This window comes from Notamacropus eugenii, chromosome 2, assembly GCF_028372415.1.
Source record: "Notamacropus eugenii isolate mMacEug1 chromosome 2, mMacEug1.pri_v2, whole genome shotgun sequence".
NCBI lineage: Eukaryota > Metazoa > Chordata > Mammalia > Diprotodontia > Macropodidae > Notamacropus > Notamacropus eugenii.
This window is the reverse complement of record NC_092873.1, coordinates 200,709,380-200,728,341: the sequence shown is the minus strand read 5'-3', so window position 1 is coordinate 200,728,341 and position 18,962 is coordinate 200,709,380. Positions and strand designations below refer to the sequence as shown.

The 18,962-nt window shown below is 41.5% G+C and overlaps 1 protein-coding gene across 3 annotated transcripts in view; it reads left to right on the top strand.

Moving 5' to 3' along the window:
* Positions 1-18,757, top strand: part of MCM9 (minichromosome maintenance 9 homologous recombination repair factor) — a 186,204-nt gene extending 167,447 nt beyond the window's left edge. Inside the window, exons 12-14 of one of the 3 annotated variants that reach the window (XR_011974485.1) lie at positions 6-93; positions 258-403; positions 3,379-3,936. Coding sequence is in view for 2 of the 3 variants with exons in the window: in XM_072643154.1 (XP_072499255.1) it covers positions 258-403; positions 3,379-4,909 (1,677 nt within the window). In the remaining variant the exon portion in view is untranslated. Of the gene's footprint in view, positions 1-5; positions 94-257; positions 404-3,378; positions 6,290-18,497 lie in introns of those variants that run through there. The other 2 variants (XM_072643155.1, XM_072643154.1) reach the window with 2 other exon arrangements.
* The last annotated feature ends 205 nt before the right edge of the window (positions 18,758-18,962 follow it).

The window sequence follows — 18,962 nt, the reverse complement described above, 5'->3', positions numbered from 1 at the left end:
CCTAGGGATCCTTAGAGTCTTCCTTGAAAGGCAGTGCTATATCCCCAGAGAAGATGTGAGACAGAAGATTTGGAGGAAAGTCAGCCTAAGCAGGTGCAACATTACCTGAGCCCTTTGAATTATTGCTGTCTGAGTCAGGCCCTGGAATCTCTAATGGGCCTTTACTGGGATTGCCAAAACCCTTGTGTTCATAGGGAAGCTCATGTAAAGAAACTGGGTAGCATTTTGTTAACATCATGACTTTTTGGTCCCTTTAGGGAGGTGCTCTTCTGGGAGGTGTGAATGCACTCCATACATCCTTTCCTGAAAATCCCCTGGAGCAGTACCAAATGCAGTGTGAAATGATTCTGGAAAAGCTGGAGCTTCAGAGTCTTCTGAGCGAGGAACTAAGAAGACTTGATAGGTGAGAAAAGAAAAACCAGAGAAGACTTAAAAAAATAATAATCTTACAATGACTGTAATAAGAATTAGTATATTAAATGGGAAAAGCCTACAAATTCTACACACTACAGTATACTACAGTTTGCTGAATAGTTAATTTTCTGGTTTCCTGAAAAATTAATTCCCTATTCTATTGTAATGTCCCATTTAAGAAACAAAAAATTCTGAGTTCAGGTCAATTTAGAAGCACTACATGGCTGCCTGGTGAGCCAGGGAACCTTGGTAATCTAATCCAATTCCATCCTACAAGAATTTATTGGATGGCAAATCTGCTTCATGCTGTTTGCTAGGTTTTCTTGTTCTTCTGGTGAGCTGGCGTTAAAACTAAAATAAGGATGAGGCAAATATTGTTAGGAGAAGGAAGATGTTGTGGGGAAAAGGGAGAAAGTAGACTAGCCCTACCAAGAGAAATATATTTTGGCAGGTTCTACTAGAGATACAGCATGGCGTATCAGACTGGAGCCAAGAAGGACTTTGGTTCAAATTCCATCTTAAATAATTATTAACTGTGTGACCTCTCTGAATCTTTCTTCATCTATAAAAAGTGGGGATAGTAATGCTATTTCACAGGATTGCTGTTAAGCCCAAATGATATAAAGCAGAAATACTGAACATATTTAAAAGCATTCTTAGCATTTATGGAAAACATTCTTCCAAGATACATTCTTTTTTTATGATAATTAAATAATTTTATATTATCCCAATAAGGAAAACTAAATTTGTTTCAGATGTATTTGTAGGAAACTGAAACTGGTTTTCTAATATGCCTAAAGTAACTCTTTCGGTTAGTTACAAAAGAGAAATAATTAATAACATTACGTACACAGTAATATCTCTGTTAGCCCATGCCAACAACTCTGTTGCTTCCTCTAATACCATTCTCCTGTCAGCAATTTCACACAAACTCAGGTATCTAGAATTTCTCTATACTTTGTTGGCCAAATTGGGCAGATGCATAAAGGAAGTAGTACTTCTATTTGTTCTAAATCTTTATAACTCACAAATGATTGTGAGTTATTTCATAACTTTTCTAACAGCTTCTCCAACATGAAGCATGACAAACTTACTCATAGAAATAATTAATAAAGTTATATACCCAGTCAAATTGCAGTAAATTTTCATTATGTATTAAAAAATAGCCTTTTTTTTTCTGTTTGGCCTGCTGAAAATCTCTTTATCAAAAGAAGTGAATTAAGATCAAAGCTGTTCCTTCGGGTTGTTGACTTTTTGTTGTAACAGTTCCTTCAAAGCTCTCCCAGGTCTGCCCTTTGGCCTTTGGAAGGTCTGCTCCCTGGTAATGAAGGAGAGTTCCCTGTAGTTTAAGGGAGGTCTGGGGAAGGAAAGGAGGGAAGAATCAACTGCTGTCATTTGGAGGGAAGCTCAGAATGAGTGTTGTGTAGTGTGACACCAGCAGGGTAACTTAGACTCCCTCCCCCAACTTCAGGAGGGTCCTCCCAGAGGAAGAAAAGAATGGGGGAAAGTAGAAGTGTAGGACTCTGCCTTCAAGCCTTCCTCTCTGCTGTGTATTTGTATTGAAACGCAGCCACACTGCTGCAACCACTCAGAACAAGAAAACCAGATGCAGCTTGGAGATTCCGACAAGAAATAATCTAGTTTCACAAAGTAAGAAAATGCAAGGAGCAGATGCTTCTTTTCCCCTTAGGAAAGAATTCTTTATTCTTTGGGGAAACTACATAATTATAATCCAACAGTTTATATTTATATAGCACCTTTTCATCCCCAAATGCTTAAAAGCCTGTGTGGCAAATAATGGCCATTTTAATCATCTCTTAAGAAAGAATGGTAAGAGTCTCTGTTTAGGAAAAAAGGAGCAAGCTGCAGACATTTTTAACAGGGAAAATTTAATTATTAAAGTCAACATTTGGCCAGGAAAATGGAGTTTGTGCCTCTAAGGCAGGAAGATCAAATGAAAGGAGATCTGGCCTAGGAATCTAGCCCAGACTCTCCCCAGCCCAAGCCACTTAATGTATCTAGGCTTCGGCTCCTCTTCTGCAAAGGGGTTAGACTCGATGAAGCCTGAGATTCCCCTTCCAGAACTAAAATTCAAAGGTTGTAAATACTTTTCCCTACAGTCTCACTGTTCCAGCACAGCGGATAGAGAGCTGGGCCTGGAGTCAGGAAGACCTAAATTCAAATCCACACTTGCTAGCTGTGTGACCCTGGGAAAGTTACTTATTCCCTGTTTGCCTCGATTTCCTCATCTGTAAAATGGGAGTGATAATAGCCCCTCCATCCCAGGGGTGCTGTGAGGATTAAAGGAGATTAATGTTTGTAAAGCACATCACATAGTACTTGGCACATAGTTGACATTTCATATATATATATGCTAGCTATCATTATCATTATTATTAAAATGCTGATTGTAAGAAGAAGCTGGACGCTGACCCTCAGCTCGTCTTCAGTGATTCAGATGGACTGCCAAAGTGACTCAGAATTTGGGGCCACTTAGCTGTTCTCGCTCCCCTCTACTAACATGTCACGTCACTTAAATGTATGCTAATAATAGCTAGAATGATATACTCGTGATAACTAGAAATTCATTTGACAAGTCTGGGTGTATTTGTGTGAGATTATTGAAGCAGGAAAGTGCCACTTCCTGATGTAGTGGACAGAACATGGAATCTGGAATCAGGGTGCCTAGTCTGAATCTTCGTTCTTTCTTACTCTCTCTGTGTGAGATTGAGGAAGTTATTTAACCTCCCTGGGCCTCAGTTTCCTCATCCATAGAATTAGTGGGTTAGACTAGATGATGTTTACGGTGTCTTTTGACCGTTGTTCTTACGAACACTTAATTAGTTTTGTGAAGCAGTACCGGACCCTGACATTAGGAGGTTACTGCCAGGGCAAAAGGAATTAAAACTTCAAAATGAATCCTTTTTATATAGTTACAGATTTCTCCATTTCGCTTCCTCCCAGGCTAAAGAACCAAAATTTACTCTTGTCACAATCTGGAGAGACAGGAGCAGAAACTACTTGTGGGTCTCTGGGAAATGATTGGATGGAAAAACCAGAGCATATATCCCAGCCCAACGCTTCCGAGCAACAAGCAGGCAGCGGTAACGGACAGACTTCCTCTGTTAGAGAAAACACCAACAGCAGTGTACGTGTCAGGGCCCCATCACACCTAGGGGCTAGTGACAACAGAAGGACAGGACCCCCCGGTAAGCCTGACCAGAAGGACGGAGACACCAGCTTGAGCTGGTTTGACTCCATGACTAGTGAGCACATAAATTCTGAAAACAACTTGGCTGTGTCTCCGATTCCCAAGATGACCAAGGACAACGTGACTTCAACAGCACCCAATGACAAATCCCACGGCAAGGGGAAGAGAGCAAGGAACAAGGCAGAACCTGACCAGCTACCAGCAGCAGCCAACACAGACACTTCACTGACGCTCAAGAGGCCCAGCCAGTCAGAAACAGTGACTGAGGAAGCAGTGCCTCCAGAAGGGCCTGCCTCAGTGATTACTCAGCATGTCCCTAAGAGACGGCAGAAATCCTGGGAGTTCTCTGAAAAGGCACCAAGCTCCCAGATCATTTGGCCTCTTCCTCCTGCTGGGGTAACTGGGGAAGTCTTAAATTCAGATTCTGGTTTAATTCTCTCTCCTCATCCTCACCATACTCCCTTACAGAGGACTCCTTCAGAGGAAAGTCTGGCATCGGCCATGAGAAAAAGACGCAAAATGGAGCATGAGGTAGAAAGGATAACAAGAAGTTCCCCTGACCGTGAGAATGATGAGGGTCCAAGTCCCCCACTGGCAAAGCTGGCCAAGTTTACATTCAAATGTAAGTCAAAGCTGACCCACTCTTCTGGAAAGAACAATCACACTCCTCTTCCTGCCCCATGTAAAACGCCAGTAACACTTCCTAGGATTTCTAGCCATAGAACAAATGAACAGCCAAAGGCAGAAGAAATATGCCCCAGGAAGGGTCCAGAAAAGCCGGAGTCTGTTTCTGGGAAGAGAAGGTTCATGGAGCTAATGCACAGTGAGACGCGGGAGGTGGCACAGCAGCCACAAAAAAAAGATGAGGCAAGAGAATCTGACCTGATCACTCAGTCTGAATCTGGGATTGAAGACCAGGCCAACCATTGCCTCTTTGCTGGTGAGAGAGAGAAAAAGGAGGATTCATCCAATCCTAAAAGCAAGGTTCGAGCTTGCACATTGGCTAAATTAGCAAGCTTCTCCTTCACCGGCTCTTCTGAATCCAGACAAGGGACCCCTCCCACTCCTGGCAACGCCAGCTCTAGCGAGGGAGGCCTCAGCAACCCTCCTACGGGCCCAGCTGCAGCCGTTGGCAGGAGGGAAACTTTTCAATTGGAGGGGGCTGCAGAGAAAGCTGTCATTTCAGGAAAATCTCTCTTTACCTTATCAGAACTAGATGATGATGATGATGATGCATTAGATTTTGATTGGGAGGAAGAAATGAAGAAAAACCCCAAATTGTAGTCTTACCACTTTTCCTTCAGTAGGAGCAGTTTCTCAGTGTCAGTGATATGCTCTCCTGTGACTGGCAGCAGTTTCCACTGAAGGAGAGACCGGACCTTCCTCCCTGATGCTCCATTAGGTTTTGTGATTTTTCACTTTGAGCTCCTGTGTGCTTCAACACAATTTGGAAAAGTCAGTCTAGAGGCTTCTTCTCATAAGAAATAACTCAGTGACCCTGTCCTGAATTCTGTTCACAAACCACTTGTATTCTAGCAGATGCTTTCTGCTGAGTTGGTCTGTCCTGAATCCCTTACTCCAATCACTTCTTAACAAGAGCTTAGACCAGGAAAAAAGCAAATGAACTCTAATTTTTGCTCTTCCTACATCTTGGTTCTTTGGGTTATATCACAGTGAAATTATTGCCATTAGGGATATATGTTTTGCAGATATCATGTGACTTTCTTTGCCTGTTTGTGTGTTTGTTGTCACATGTCTGATTTAGATTTATCTGAAATGTTTTCTTTTTTTATGAATTTGCTTTGCTCATTCCATGGTAATGACTAAAGTATCCAATTACTGTTCTTTATTAGTTTTGTATTATGTTGGCCTTGAGTTAAACTTTTTGGGGGTTTTATCTCATTTAAAGGTCACCATTTTCTATCTTGGGATGTACTTTTCATTCAGTTTGTTTTCTGGGATGGGAAGGGAGAAGAAAAGGATGTGAGATAGGATTAAATCACACATCATATCTGTGCTAACCAGATGGATAAAGTGAAATTGTAAGCCTTCCTTGAGTGATTCATTTCCCCCAACGCGTTTTGATGGCGAGGGGTAACTTAAGCTGTTTCTCTTAGCTGTTTTCAAACAGATTCTTCCTTTGAGTCCCCATGTACGTTTCTAGTGCTTCACAGGGTTTCATTATCATGATTTTTCCCTCATCTGAATTTTCATTTTTGTGTGCTTACCCAAGCCATCTGGGGGGGGTGGGGGGAGACATATAGCATAAACGACTAGGAATAGATGTTTAAGGAAAACAAAAGATTTAGAAATTATTCCTTAACTCTGAATCAGCTTGTCAGACGGTTTTTATTTCAAACCTATGATCTCACTGTAAACACTTTCATAGTGTCAGAACATTTAAACACTCTAAAAGTTACACCATCTTCTGTTTCTCACACTGTACTGCACCAGATTCAATTCGAATGTGCTTGTACTGAAGCACAGATTAGATAATATTGCGAAATGATGCTGTTTCCTAATGAAGATATGTCCATGCGCCATTCTGTGAATGTTCAGTGACATGGGAGAATTTCCCTCTTCTCTTCCTGCCTTCTTGATTTCCTTCCTTCTTGCCTTTCCTTCCGTATTTTTGAGAAATAAAAGGAGAAGATACAAATATTATGAGATTGTTATCTTTGACCTATGTCAACTAAAATATGCAATTTTTTTTGGCTAAAGACATACCTAATTTTAGAATAGCACATGTCCAATCTTAGTTGAATAAGATTAACTTTCCATTCTAACAAACACAGATGGAAAATGACTTTTCAACACTAACTTTGTGTTAAATCTCTTTAATTGTAAAGTACTTTTGATTTCTGTATTTAAGATATATCTTTTCTCATCATATAGTACTTTCTGCCCAATTGATAGAATGATTTAGAGACCAATGACATTATGAATAAATGTCCACCCAACAAAAGAATCCTTAGACTAATCCTCAAGCAGATCCATAATTTTAAGGAAATCTTAACTTTGTCCTAGAACTAGAAAATCTGCCAGAGGCCACATTGGGATAAAACTTTGGTGATGCCCCTAAACAGAATACCTTGCAAGGATGGGAAAATATGAAGAATCTGAATTTCGTAGCTTAATAATGTATAACATTTTAAAGTTCCAAAGCACTTTGACATACATTATCTCATGTGTTTCCTTGATGACATCCCCATTGTTCCCCATGTGCTGGGTTGTCAGTAACCCGGGCCCTACGCAGTGAAAGAGCACAGAGGAGCCCTACTATCTTGTATGTCATATGTACATAGGGCAGCTAGGTGGTGCAGTGGATAGAGCACCAGTGCAGGAGTCAGGAGGACCTGAGTTCAAATCTCACCTCAGACGCTTGACATTCACTAGCTGTATGACCTTGGGCAAGTCACTTAACCCCAATTGCCTTATCCTGGGTTATTTCCAGTCATCCTGATAAATATCTGGTTACTGGATTCAGAAGGCTCTGGGGGAGAAGTGAGGTTGGTGACCTCCACAGCCCTCCCTCATTCAAAACAAAGTCAAGTGCAAGTCATGTCATTATTTTTCTGGTGGCATGATCTTCTTCAGCAACAAAGGATGAACACACACACACACACACACACACACACACACACATGTACATAGGATAAAGGCAGCCAGCTGGCCTAAATGTGCCTCAGTCTCTAGGGTGTATAAGTTCCTTATTGTACAAAGAAAGGAGACAAGGAAAAGCCCACTCTTACCCCAAACAACCACCTAGGTTATTCATAGGGAAAGTTGGAGGTTGTGAGCTAACTGACTCTCAAGATATTCCTCTCCTTTCTCCTGCCTCAGTCCTACTCTCAGTTTTCCACCTAGCATGCTTGAAGAGAGTACACAATGGAGATATTTGTAATAGGGAGTTAATTTGTCTCTGATGACTTGAAATTGTTGTAGCTATAAAATAATCATAATGTAAATTTGAAAATAAAGACAAATATTGAAAAAGGAAAAATTTATATTTTTAACCAGACCTGTGATTTAATTGGTATAGGGAACTCCCAGCAAAGAAATCCCCTTGCCAATACAGATCAATTGTTCTCAACTTAAAGTTTTAAGAGAGTTGCCTGAGACACTGAGAGGCAAATAACATGTTTAGAATCACACAGCCATTGTGTGCCAAAGGTGGGACTTGGATCCAGGTATTTTTGACTCTAATGCCAACACTCTGTCCACTGTGTCTAGTACATCTAATTTGGCCTTAATTTCACCAAGAAGCAGAGAAGAATTGATTTATCTTCTGAAAGCAAACCAATTATTTCATTCCATGAGACTCTATAGTTGTAAGTTCCTAAGTGGTATCCTAGTGGCCTAGAAAAATGGATGGGCTCCCAAGATGCAGCAAGTTTGCACTGAGTCCTTTATTAATTAGGATGAACTTAATGTCTCTGCAGTAACCCAAGTCAGTCAAGATATTACAGATAAAGTATGAGGTTTTTGTTTGCTTTTTTAAAGTGCCTGTTGACACAATGTGGAAGCAGCATGGTAATGGGGGAATGGACCATAGACTGAGGAGTCAGGAAATCTTCTTTCTAGTCTGAACTCCATCCCTGCTGGTTGATTGTTGTCCTTCAGTTTTGAAGAGGACCAAAATGACATCACCATGATAAACTGAAGTTTCAGTGTGTCCGACTATGGCTGGTTAGACCCATACAAGCTCAGAATGCTCTATCACAGGTTGGGCACAGATAGTCCATGCCAATATTTGGCACAGTTACTCCAAATTTGCTCATCCTACGTTTACTTTGTGCTGTCTCAGTTCTGCTTTGCTCAAAGAGCACAGCACCCTTTCTTATGTGGGCATGCCATGCTGAGCAGTCCTCTGTCAGTGTCTTCCATGTTACACAGTCAAATCCAAAGTTCTTGAGAGAGACCTTGAGAGTGTCCTTGTTTCGTGTCTTCTGACCACCCTGTAATCGTCTGCCCCATGTGAGTTCTCCATAAAATAGTCTTTTTGGCAAGCATACATTTTCCATTCGAACAATGTGGCCAACCCACTGGAATTGCACTCTCTGAAGCATAGTTTGAATGCTTGGCAGTTCAGCTTGAGCAAGGACCTCATTGTCTGGTACCTTATCCTGTCATTCTGAGAATCTTCCTAAGACAGTTCAAATGGAAGCGATTCAGTTTCCTGGCATGGTGCTGGTAAACTGTCCATGTTTCACAGGCAGACAACAATGAGGTCAGCACAATGGCTCTGTAGACTTTCAGTTTGGTAGTCAATATAACACTTCTTCTCTCCCAAACTTTTCTTCAGAGCCTCCCAAAGACTGAGCTAGCTCTGGCAATGCATGTTTCAACCTCATTGTCAATGTGTACATGCCTGGAAAGTATGCTACAAAGATAAATGAACTATCCACAGCATTCAAAACTTCTCCATTTGTTGTAACCAATGGTTCCGTGTATGGATGGTGTGGTAGTGGCTGATGGAGCACCTGTGTTTTCTTGGTGTTAATTATTAGGCCAAAATTAGCATAGGCAGCAGAGAATTGATCCACACTTTGTTGCATCTCAGGTTCAGAGGCTGCACTGAGGGCACAATCATCTGCAAACCGAAAATCATGCACCAACACTCCCCTCACTTTGGTCTTGGCTTTTAGCCTTTTCTTTTTTTTGTTTGTTTTTTTATTAAATTATTTTATTTCTTCATCATTTTTCAACAATCATTTCCATGTATCTTTAGATTTTTTCCCCCTACCTCTCCCTCATTTGCCTTTCTATCCTTGAGATGGTATACAATCTTATACAGGTTCTCCATGTATATTCCTATTAAATATATGTCGCTTAGAAGAATTAAAATGAATGGGAGAAACCATATAACAAAACAAAACATAATGCAAAAGAAAATGGACTGCTTCTATGTGCGATCCAATTCCATAGTTCTTTCTCTGGATGTGGAAGGCATTTTGCCTCAGGAGTCCATTGGAAATTTTTTAAATCCTTGCATTGCAATGAAGTACTAAGACTACCAGAAAAATTCTTCGTACACTGTGGTTGTTGCTGTGTGTAGCCTTTTCAAATTAAAGAACTTACCATCAGTATGATAGTTGACTTTGATGTTGTGTTCATCCTCACTGAAAGCATTTGACAACATGGCTGAAGACATCATGCTAAAAAGCATGGGAGCAAGCACACAGCCCTGTTTCACTCCATTGGTAACTGGAAAGGCACAAGAGCATTGTCCACTATCCAAAACCTGGACAAACATGCCATCACAAAATTGACATACAATACTGATGAACTTCTGACATAATTTTCCATAAGTCCTCAAGTGTCAAAGGCCTTGGTCAGATCTACAAATGTTCTGTACAGACCTCTGTTCTGCTCCTGGCATTTCTTCTGGAGTTGTTAGGCAACAAACACCATACTGACTGTTCCTTGGCCCTTTCTGAAGCCATACTGGCTCTCAGGTGTATGATCATCTTCCAGGGGAAGGATCAGCCTATTAAAGAGGACTCTAGTAAGAATTTTTCCAGCAGTGACTAAGAGAGAGACCCTGCTATGATGGTCACAGGACAATCTATTCCCTTTACCATTATAGAGATGGACAGTGGAGGTATCCCTGAACTCCTGGGGGTAATTTCCTCTTGCCATATAACCTGGGAAATTTCAGTCAGCATTTGTATGAGCAATGGTTCCCCTACCTTGTAAATCTCAGCTGGAATAGAGTCAGCACCAGGTGCTTTGCCACATGAAAGGAGTCTGATTGCCCTCAAAACCTCTTCTTCAGTTGGAAGTTCAGGTACGGAGGGATTTACTTCAAACTGAGGTAAATGGTCAGTGACCTCACCATTGATTGATGATGGTCTGTTGAGAACACTATGGAAGTGTTCAGCCCATCTCTCTAGAATCATGTCCTTATCACTAATCAATGTGGCTCCATCAGCACTGAGTTGTTGTGATGCACCATAGGTTTTTGGTCCATAAATAGCTTTCAGGGAATCATAAAAGCACTTTAGATTGTTACTACCAGCATAAAACTAATTCCATCTGCCTTCTTACCAAGCCAGGAATCCTACATCTCTCTAAGCTTTGCTTGTACTTTACTTTTGATGGAATTAAATGCTGCCTTCTTAGAGGTGGATGAACTATCCTTCTGGTATATCCTGTGGAGTTCTTGTTTTTCATTTAGCAGCTTCTGAATTTCCCCATCATTTTCATCAAACCAGTCTTGGTGTTTGCAAGTGCTGTGACCCAGATGAGCAAATGTAGCGCTGTACACCAAATCTCTGAAAGCTGCCCACTCCTTTTCTGCTCCACTGTTGCCAGCTGTGTGTTGGCTTAACTTTCCCTCCAAGTCAGTAACAAACATGTTCACACTCAGAGAAGAGCTCTAATTTGTTGACATTAATTCTTCTGGTAGTCATTTTGCCTTGGGAGTGGCACTTGTGATGAATCTGAATATTTAGCTTGGAAAAGGATAAGTCTATGATCAGTCCAGCACTCTGCACCACACATTGCCTTTGTCACTCTCACATCTTGTCTGTCTCTTTTTACAATCATGTAGTCTATTAGATGCCAATGTTTGCTGTGAGGGTGCATCCATGAAGTTCTATTGAGTTTAGGTAAATGGAAGACAATGTTGGTGATGAGAAAATCATGTGATGCACAAGTCTTCAAGCAGTAAATGACCATTGCTGTTGCTGTTTCCAATTCCATTCCTACCTAGGACTCCCTGCCAAGTCTGGTAGTCTGAGCCTACTCTAGCATTAAAATAACCCAGAATTATAAGCTTGCCCTCTTTTGGCACATTGATGATAAGGGTCTCTTTTTTTCTTTTACCTCATCATGGTTTGTTATGGGCACTGATGATGGCATTTTCCTGAAAGTAGCAATCACATTGTCATGAGCCTGTCATTCACTCCTTTTGGCAGGCATAACAGCTTGCTGATTAGTTTAGTTTTTATTGCAAAACCCATGCCAGCTTCCCCTTCACTGTGCCCACTCCAGAAAAAGATATATCCAGCTCCAACTTCAGTAAGCTGGCCTTCATTTGCCAACCTTGTTTCACTCAGGGCTGCTATTTGGATGCAATACCTGTTGAGTTCTCTTGCAACCAGAGCAGTTTGTCTTTCAAGTCTACTGGATTTTTTGTTATCTATTAGTGTGTGCACATTCCATGTACCAATGGTGAGTGGAATTATTTTTGCAAATGTTTTTGTACATTTTTTTGTGTTTTGACCACATAATGAGATTCCCCACCTGCCACAGTAATCAGGCCAGGGTTGGGTAAGCAGACAATGGTTTAGGGCACCTTTTCTAGCCCCCCCTTCCTCACACCAGGAAGTGAACAGTGCAATCCTTAAAAGACTGCTCAGACACCCAGGGGGTGTCTGCTTCCAGTGGGCCACATGTGTGCAGGGTTGTGACTACAGCTCCCAGTGTATCCACACCTGCTGCTTCATCACTTGCTTATTGCCATAGGACTTTGAGGCATAATAGTAAAATGGTATGGGTGATGTCTTTTGATTCATGTGTGATTTGGATTTAAGTGAAGCAGAGTTGTACGAAGTTGTCAGCCTCATTCTCTCCTCCAGAGTCATCATAGTCCAGTGGCAGGTTAGAGTCAAGATGGCTGATGATGGCTCAGGATGCAGTGGATGATCTTGGTGTCTTCAGTGTCTAACCAAGCTCTAAGCGCTGCCTGCTTCAGCTGCCTTCATGGCTGTTGAAACAAATTGTTCTCTTCCACCCATTCCACTAGAGGAAGTCTTCACTTGCTTGGGGTAGACACCCCCCTAACTCACCAAAGTGTTTGAGACCCCTTGGTTACCATCAACTTGGTTTGGCCCATCTGTTGAAATGGTTTACTGGGGTGTGGCCACTGTGCATGCTGCAGCTTCTTGGAGCCACAGGTGAGACTTGAGTGGAACAGGTAAACACCAAAGATGGAAAGAGCCCCAAAAAGGGCTCAGGATTCATCACACCAAAGGTCCTGGTCCTCCCTGAACACACCCTATACTCCCCCCATCCCTGCTAATGTTGTGATTAAGTTCACCATACTTCTCTGGGTCTCAATTCCTTCTTTTTGTAAAGTGAGAGTACTAGACAAGAAATTCTGGAGAGGCTCGATAGAGTGCTAGACTCTAAAGTCAGAAAGACCTGGGTTCAAATCCCAAGTTAGAATTACTAACTATGACCATGAGCAAATAAATCCTTCAACTTCTCTGAGCCCCATTTTCATCAACTGTGAAATGAATACAACAAAAGTAACTCCCTTATAGGGTTTTATGAGACACAAATTAAGCAATTTATGTAAAGCATTTTGCAAATTTTAGGCTATCAGAATCATATATTTTCATCCAATCTCCCATCTAGCTCAGATTTGATTTCACTGGGATATGGAACTCTAAGACAAGGAAACTCCCTCTCTACCAATTATGTGGGTCAACATCTTCTCAGCAATTTACAATATTTCTTATTTTGTTAAACATTTCCCAATTACATATTTTTAAATTAACATTCATTTTTAAAAGTTTTGAGTTCCAGTTTTTCTCCCTCCCTCAGCCCTTCCTTACCCCTTGAGAAGGTAAGCAATATGATATTGGTTACACATGTGAAGTCTTAAAAACATTTTCATAATAGACATGTTACAAAGGAAAATACACATACACGCACAGAACAAGAAAAATAAAGTGAAACATATGCTTCAATCTACACCCTGGAGTTCATCAGTTCTCTCTCTGGATATAGGTACTTGCCAGGCCTAGAGGCCTGAGGGCTACCTGAGTCTTACCTTACCTATCGCAGGTCTTTGGCTGGCCAAACCGGATAAACGTATGAAAGAAGAGACTTTCCAGAGTCGAACAAGGGTTAGGCTTTATTCAGGGTCCTGGTTACATGTGCAGGGGGAACTCTTCCTTAGGAGAGAGAGAGAAATCTCCCAAGGAGGCAAAGATCTTACAGTAAGAGAATGAAAGCAGAAGTGGAAGTGGGGAGAGAGGGGGGAGGGAAGAGCGAAGAGAGGAAAAGGGGCCTTCTGTCCTGTAAGGGCCCCTCAGCGCTAAGAGCGCCTTCAGGCTTTCCTGACCCTACTTAAGCTCTCCTGCCGCATAGTTTGCACCTGAATACCGTGCCTGTTAGATAACAATAGGTGTGCCCAGATCGGGGCCAGTCTCGAGGGTGGGGATGCTCTCTCCCATCACGTTCTCACGGGAAGAGGAGGAAATACACGAGATCTCACTCCTCAATTCCCTGCTGTTTCCTGGGGGGCCTCATGAGAACTCTAAGGTTTAGAAGCTCTCACCTTTACCCGCCCGAGACTGTCCACATGGAACTGAGCTTACACCCCCAACAGGTACTATTTTTCATCATGGGTCCTTTGAAATTGTATCTAGTCATTGTCTTGATCAGAGTGTCAAAGTACGTCATTCACAGTTGATCATCGTACAATATTGCTGTTACGTACAATGTTCTAGTTTTGCTCACTTCAGTTTGCATCAGTTCACACAAGTCATCCGCTTCATTTCTTACCATAGAATAGCGTTACACTGGGCAGATAGGTGGCACAGTGGATAAAAGTGCAGAACTTGGAGTCAGGAAGGCGGGTGTAAAAATCGAGCCTCAGACACTTACTAGTTATATTATCCTGGGCAAGACACACCCCTATTTGCCTCAGTTTCCTCATCTGTGAAATGAACTGGAGAAGGAAATGGCAAATCACTTCAGTATCTTTGCCAAGAAAACCAAAAATGGGGTCACAAAGAGTTAGACACAATTGAAACAACTGAACGTCATCAACATCAGTATTCTATCACAATCATGCACTACAATTTGTTCAGCCATTCCCAACTGATAGGCATCCCCATCAGTTCCAATTCTTTGCCACCAAAAACGGAGTTGCTATAAAATTTTTGTCCAAATGGAGTGGAGAGGGTTTGACATGGTCAGACCACCACTTTAAGAAGATCACCTTAATAGGTGAGTGGAAGTTGGACTGGAATGGAGACTTGAAACCAAAGGGGAAGCCAACCTGCAGGCTATTTTAATAGTCCAGGATTGACAAGATGAAGCCTTATATATATAGGGACCCACTATTGACACAGCTAGTCCTTTTAGTGAGGTGTAGTACCCAGAACAAGGTAACTAATATTTTTATGTATTCTGTCCTAGTCTGACCACAGCTGAAAAATTTTAGTCAGTTCTGAACACCACATTTTAGAAAAGGTCAGTGATCTGGAGGATGGTCAGAATTTCAAAGGAACTAGAGATCATACCATATGAGGTTCAGTTGAGGGTCTTGGAATTCTTTAGCTTGAAGAAGAGAAGGGGGAAATTATAGATGTCATCAAGTATTTAAAGGATTATTTTAGGGAAGAGAAGGCAATGATAAGGGGAAATGTGTAGATGTTACAGACAAGCAGACTTCATCTGGAAAGAAAAACTTCCTAATCATTAGAACTTTCCAAAAGTTGAATGAGTCAGCATTCAGAGGTAGTCAGTTCCCCCTTCTTCACTGGACGTGTCTAAATATAGGCTGTATGACTATGTGTTGTTGTTTTTTTTGTTTTCTTCTGTTGTTTGTCATCCAAAAATCTTAAATACAACAAGGATGAAGGGGAGTAGCCTCAGCTGACACAGCAGTCCCTGGCAATCTTGAACTTTCAGTCCTTGGATCAGACATATGGTTTGGTGTGACTGTGGGTGGTGCTGGGTGCCTTCCCAAAATGCCTGTAACCTGGTGACCCAGGGACCAGACAGCAGGACTGTACCCCAGGCCTTGAATAAGTTTATGGCCAGCTGGTCAAAAGTAACCACCAGCCTTGGGGATGCAATTATGGGTATTGCTAGTAACGTGAAGGACATACACCTTCAGCTAGATCCTCACATCATCTGTCATAGTCCCAGTAACCACAGCTGTCTTGTTTTCCCTGCCCAGCAGCTCCATTTTCCTGATCATCTGGGACAAAGATGGAGGGTGGGAGGAAGGGAGGTGAAGAGGCAATTGATCTGGCTCAGAAAGCCTTTTCATTGTGGCTTTCTGGTAGGCCAATAATTCTTAAATTTTCTCTCCTGAATCTGTTTTCCAGGTCAGTTGTTTTTCCAATTAGATATTTTACATTTTCTTCTATTTTTTCCTTCTTTAGATTTTGTTTGACTGATTCTTAATGTCTCATAATCATTAGTTTCTACTTGCCCATTTCTCATTTTTATCAAATTGTTTTCTTCAATTAACTTTTGCATCTCCTTTTCCTTCTGTCCAATTATTCCTTTTAAGGGATTATTTTCTCCAGTTAGTTTTTGTACTTCCTTTTCCGTTTGTCCAATTTTCCCAGTTAGGTTTTGTGTTTCCTTTTCCATTTGTTCGATTTTCCTTTTTAAAGAGATGTTCTCTTCTGTGAATTCTTTTTTCATACTTTTAAAATCATTGGCCAGCTTCTCTTCTATTTCCTTCTTCAGCTGTTCCAGGAGAGCTGTTTGTGCATGCAAGCAGTGCATAGTCCTTTCTGAAGTTTCAGATGGGAGTGCAGTCTCACTATTGACCTCTTTGGTATTCTTCTTTTTGTCCTTGTCCCCATAGAAAGATTCTATGTTTTTTTCACCCTTGCTTTGCTTTTTCTTGCTCATGATGGTGATTTGTGTTGTGGCTTCTGGTTCTTTCAGTTAGAAGCTGCAGAACTTGGTGTTGAGCTGACTGGTGCGAAAAAGCTAAGGGCAGGTGCCTTTCTTTCTTTTGGTTTTGTGTTTCCGCGATCAGCCCTGGGGCTAGCTTGTTAAGTATGGGGGAGGGGTGGTCTGGTCACTTATCCTCAGTTGAGCTGAGGCAAAGGCAAGTTCAGGGCTTGGTGCTCTCAGCTGCCCTATTGTCTTCCCATTTCCCCTGGAGCACTGAGGCACACCTGGGTACTAGTGCAAGTTTCCAACCCCTCTGTGGCTTCTCTCCTAGCACTGAGGCTCACCTGGATCCTGGTGTGAGTTTGAGTTTCCACCCCCCCGGAGCTCCTCCCCTAGTGCTGGGGCACACCTGGATCCTAGTGTGAGTTTCTACTGCCCTGGAGCCCCTGTCCTTCTGGTTCACCTCTGCCACAGTAAGTGGAATCCCCCTTAGCTATTTTCCTAGCCTCAGGTGTTATGAGACTGTTTGCCCTTCACTGTGCTCACTGATACAGGATTTTTCTGAGGAAATATTTTATGGTTCTTTCAAGGTCAACAAGTGGGGAAGAGAGAGCATTTACTGATTACTCCACCATTTTGGCTCCGGGAAGTTCAAATAGGAGACTTACAGACATTTAATCTGTGGGCTTAAAGTCTCAAGAGCTGCTGTGGCTGATATCTGGGACTCAGTGGCTGTCACTCACTCAGCTCCGCTGAGCTCCTGCCCTGGGCTGCCACTCTGCTGTTCTGCCTGCTGCTGCCTCAGGCCTCCCCAAGGCTTTCCTGCTGTGCTGCACAGGATGTGCTGCGCTGTGTGCTGTAGGCTCACCCCCGCACAGCAGATCCTTCCCATCAACCTTCCAGTCTGTCCTGGGCTGTGAATCTGCCACAGTCTGTCTCCTATTGGATTCTGCACCTCCAAAATTTGGTCAGATTCTCTTTTTAGAGGTATCTGAAGGAGTTTGTCTAAGATCTTAGGTGAGTCGTTGCTCTCACTCCACTATCTTGGCTCCACCCACATGAATAGCCTTTTCAGCACAACCTTGTTGAAAGTCAAGTTGGCTCTGTGGGCTAGGAACCAGCACAGCTTCACTAGCAGCCACAGGTAGATGTCCTGGCTCTTGGGCTCCTTGAGCCATACTTTCCACTTCTTGTGGGAGATATTGACTCCCAAGCTGACACCCTCCTGAACACCAACCCAATCAGGAAAAAGAATGACCATTTGTTGAGGATATTATAGAAGAAATTCCTATTTACTTATGGGTAGAATAGATGGCTCTAACCTTAATTCCAAAAGGCTCATGATGAAACATGCTATCCATCTCCAGATAAAGAGCTGAAGCACTCAAGAGTACATATTGAAACACATTTTTTTTGGATGTGGCTAATATAGGAATTTGTTTTGCTTGACTATATGTGTGTGTGTGTGTGTGTGTGTGCGTGCATGTGTGCGGGTGTGTAATGAGTTGTTTTTCTTGCCTACATATATTTGTAATGAGTTTTGGTTTTCTTGGCTTCTCATGGTGGAAGAGAATTAAGAACTGATATTAAAATTGAATTCTAAAAACATTAGGTCTCAGGTCCATTGTAACCCTTAGATTCAGGGATCTCTAAGGTCCTCTCCAACTATAAAACTCTTATGATATTATAATCTCTTCCAGCTCTACAATTCTATGACTGTGAACATAGAGAGTCAGGAATAACTTAATGTGACATTTAAGGCAATTTGTTCGTCATGTTTCTCTTTTCCCTTGTGTGAAGTGGGAATACAAAGTACTTCATACTGTAATTCTCAGAAATTCTTATATGAAAGGGAAATGCAAAGAGGTCTATTTGTTTACTTTAATTCTGATATGTCTGGAATTTATACTCATTGGGGAAAAAATCCCTCCTTACAATCAAGATGTTTTTTGTTATAGAACTACCACATTATTTCAAATTTTCAGGTTTACACTTACCTTAAGAAATATATTTTTAAAGTACATCTATATCTTATATATCCTCATATTTCCATTCTTGCTCAAAATTATAATAACATGGTAGCTCAGAACATTTTTGGTCATCTAATAATGTAAAATTTATCCTCAATGATTATTTGATCATCCTCTAGGAAATTAAACTAATGAATCCAAGAAACTGTAACTTAAAACTACCTTAGAAGCTTTGTTAGACATCAAGACCTTTGTAATCACTCTCTCTCAAGGATATTCAATTTATGTTACCTTCAAAGGGAATGGAAAGTGGTCTGTTGCCAGCAGCACAACAAGTCCTTAGAGAAGCTTGGTTGCACAAAGAGGACTTTGTAAAGATGGAAGAACTGTGTATTTCCACAACATGACCCATTACTGAGGAGAAAGGCATCTACAAAAAACTGCTTGGGTGGGTTGTTTTTTTTTTTACCTGATGCTATTATTTGCTTTGTGAATGCTATAAAAGAGATGGAATTATAACTTCAATTGAATTAAACATGTCCGTAATATGTCAATTCAATCTAGACCAAATGCAGCTATATTGACTTATTAAAAATTTTGATAAAGCAGCCAGATAGTGCAATGGATAGAGTGCCAGACCTGGAGTCAGGAAGACCTAAGTTCAAAATCCAACCTCAGATACTAGCTGTGTGACCCTGGGAAAGTCACATCACTTTAATTTGTCTGTCTCTTCATCTGTAAAATGGGGATAGTTATAGCATTCC